The sequence below is a fragment of the Scophthalmus maximus genome, chromosome 5 (assembly GCF_022379125.1).
Source record: "Scophthalmus maximus strain ysfricsl-2021 chromosome 5, ASM2237912v1, whole genome shotgun sequence".
In the NCBI taxonomy this organism is placed as follows: Eukaryota; Metazoa; Chordata; class Actinopteri; order Pleuronectiformes; family Scophthalmidae; genus Scophthalmus; species Scophthalmus maximus.
In genome coordinates this window covers 27,305,001-27,308,314 of record NC_061519.1, presented here as the reverse complement: position 1 = coordinate 27,308,314, position 3,314 = coordinate 27,305,001, and the positions used below count along the sequence as shown (strand labels likewise).

At 49.1% G+C, this 3,314-nt stretch overlaps 1 protein-coding gene across 2 annotated transcripts in view; it reads left to right on the top strand.

Moving 5' to 3' along the window:
• Nucleotides 1-2,341: 2,341 nt before the first annotated feature.
• tmeff1a (transmembrane protein with EGF-like and two follistatin-like domains 1a) overlaps nucleotides 2,342-3,314 on the top strand; it is a 40,679-nt gene continuing 39,706 nt past the window's right edge. Inside the window, exon 1 of one of the 2 annotated variants that reach the window (XM_035634154.2) lies at nucleotides 2,342-2,980. In XM_035634154.2, coding sequence (XP_035490047.1) covers nucleotides 2,830-2,980 — 151 coding nt within the window. In that variant the 5' untranslated portion in view covers nucleotides 2,342-2,829. The remainder of the gene's footprint in view (nucleotides 2,981-3,314) is intronic. The other variant, XM_035634153.2, reaches the window with a different exon arrangement.

The following is a 3,314-nucleotide window of genomic DNA, read 5'->3' as shown; positions in this document are numbered from 1 at the left end:
AATAAAATAACCCTCGAGTCTAAATAGAACGAGTTTCAACTTCAAACTGGATCAAACGTCCATTTTGACTCTTCAGACAAACACAACGCCGACACGTGCACAAAGGAGACGTGGCGCCGCCGACAGGCGAGCAAATGAAACGCACCCTTTACCTCACCATTGAAACTATAAAGTAAAAAAACTCAACTCCACATTCTGGGTGTTTTTAGAAAATAAAATCCGGAATCCAAAAGAATCTAGAAATAAAGCTCGATAATCCAAAATAATATATGTTGATATGTTTGTATCTTTTGAAGATTGTAACGTCTAAATAATTTCCCCAAATTCCCAAAATAAAAGCAGATGATTCAACAGAAAATAGTTTATCAACTAATTGAATGAAGTTTTTAGGATGAGTCATTCATTATGTTGATACGACTTGTTAACTTTAATTTGAACAAACTTAATTCAATGATTCACATGTTTAAGTATTTTTTCTTGTTGTTCCAACAATTTAGTTTTTTCACTGTAAAATTTTATTTATTGAACAAAAATCTCCCTTTCAACCGGAAGTTCGTTGAGTATTTCTTTTGTATTGGACACTTACAATATGCAGATGGAACTTTGAGGAACCGTCGGTGAATCCCTGATGTACCATCAGGTGACCCGCGGCTCTCCGCTGTTGGACCTATGAGCCATATGGCGGGAGGAATAATCTGCCTCAGTTTAAACCCCCGAACAACCAGCGGAACAAAGCTGATGAAGCTTAGTGAGAAATTAAGACAAAACCTTCTCAGCAGCTGATCAGAGAGAAAGACAGTTTGTGAGTCTCGGACACGATCACGTTGAGTTTTAAAGTTTAAAATCTTAAGTTTTAGGATTTGGTTTTTGTTAAATCCTTCAGACGAACCAACAAACCAGGAGATGGGTGAAGACTGATCCTCCTTGTGGGAGGGGATTAGAATCCGTACCAAACACTAACTAAGCCTTCGGAAACTGGTGTTGAATAATCTCAGGTGGATTCAGAAAGACCCTTCCTCACCACTTTTCCTTAACCTCAATGGAAATCTGCCACAATGAATTGTGGGGCGTCTGTTTCTCCTTCCTGAACCTCTCCAGAACCTTCCTGAGCAGAAACACCGACAGTTGGACCGCGGCGTCCGTCTTCGTGAGCCAGTGACGATCCAGGCAGCAGCAGCGTCGCTTCACAGAAGTCAGTTTTACGTCACCGTGAGAAACCTCGGACGTGTAGGAAAGATTTAATCTTCAGCTGGAAGAAGCAGGATTGAAAAGAAACCCGTGGACTTGGATTCACGGGCTCAGACGATCGGACCCGAAGAGTTTGGAACGTGGCAAACAGGAGGACTGGGTTTTGGTCAAACGTTTACACCTGAAACTGTGAGAGAAGGCCCGAGGTCCAGGCCTCGAGCAGGAGCTCCTCAGTCAGCCAGAGTTTCGGCTCGGTGTCAAACCGGAGTGAGATAAACCAATCAGGGAGGGTTCCTTCATCTCGCACTGCAAAGGTCTTTAAATACGTCCGAGACGCCGACCGGCAGTGGTTGATTCAGAACACGAGGCTCGCTCCACCTTGAGCGTCCGCCGGGTGGTGATGGCGCCCGGGAGAAGCCGCCGGCGTGGAACCAACCGTGTCCGGCAGCACCGCAGAGGAGTCTGGGCGTGAGGAATGACCTGACCGACGTGCAGCCGACCTGAGCCGCTGAGCAAATATTAATCTGAAGTTAATGAGTCGAGTTGGATCCTGTTTCAACAACCAGAGGAAACCGAGTCTTCCTCCTCCCGTCATCAGCTGTGACACGTTCTCCATATCTCCCTTTTCATCATCATTCTTCTTCTTTTATTATTATAGGGCCCGAGCTCCACTGACAGAGTCAGAGCGAGGACCTATTATTATTATTATTATTATTATTATTTTTCAGCAAATAAATCACTGATTTGAGGCCAGTTTGATTATAGTTTGCAAATTTGCCGCGTTTTGGGCAAACATTTTCACAAATTAAACGTGAACCAACTCCTACGACAGATTTTACACTAGTTCTTCTTCTACTTATTATTATTATTATTATTATTATTATTATTATTATTATTATTATTATCTGGGCGATATCATTAGATATAGTTTCCTCTCCCGTTTGCTGGTTTTAGGCCGTGAACCTGAACTCACCACCTAAATATAATGAATATACAAATCTTGATATTGGTGATTATTGATCAGTGACAGATGCTTTCAGGTTCGTCGGAAATCTGGCTTGTGTCCGTGAGAGCAGACACCGAGCTGCTCCGGTTCATCCGCTGCGTGTGCGCTGTGCGTTGTGCGCGTGCGTCAGGGGCGTGGAGGGCGCGTCACGTGGCCAGCCCGCCTCTTCCTCTCCTCCTCAGTCCTCCTCTCTTTGTTGTGGTTGCAGTTTGCTGCTGCTCTTTACGCACCGCGCCAGTCGCTCCTCCCCCGGGGATCGGGACGCTGCGTGTGTGTGACACCGGAACACGCATTCAGCCGACGGAGAAGAGAAGCGCAGGACGGAGCCGATGGCGAGGATGCCGCTGCCGCTGCCTCTCCCCCGGACAGGGCGCACCGGCCCCGACGCTTCCTCCTGAAGGCGAGGAGCTGTCGGCGCGGTCCTCCATCTTCCCCGGCTCCCTCCCGGCCCCTCGCCGGGCTCCGGTGCTCTTCATCTCAGCGGCACCGGCTCGTCTCCGCTGCGGCGTCACTGGGATTTACGCGGAATTGTCCACACGCCGCCTTTTCCACCTGAGCCGAGCGAACTGTGCGTGTGAGAGAGAGAGCGTGGAGGTTGGACCGTCATCATCCTCATCATCTCCATCTCCATCACCATGGTGTCAGCACCTGCGCGGTGTCCCGGCGCGCTCGCCCGGTGCCTGGTGTCCGCCGCGCTGCTGCTGCTGCTGCTCGAGCCTCCGGAGGCGCGTGCGTCCTACAACCCTCAGGGCGGAGAGTGCAGAGGCAAAGGGAAGGAGTGCACAGGTGAGAGAGCTGCTGCTGCTGCGTGGCGCTGCGTGGCCGCGCGGTGCGTGTGACGCGTCTGCGTGAGCGAGCGAGCGAGCGGTGTGTGTGTGTGTGTGTGTGTGTGTGAGAGTGTGTGTGAGTGTGTATGAGAGTGTGTGTTACAGTGTGTCTGTGTGTGTGAGTGAGTGAGTGAGTGTGTGTGTGAGTGAGTGTGTATGAGAGTGTGTGTTACAGTGTGTCTGTGTGTGTGAGTGAGTGAGTGAGTGTGTGTGTGAGTGAGTGTGTATGAGAGTGTGTGTTACAGTGTGTCTGTGTGTGTGTGTGTGTGATGATGATGATGATGATGATGCTG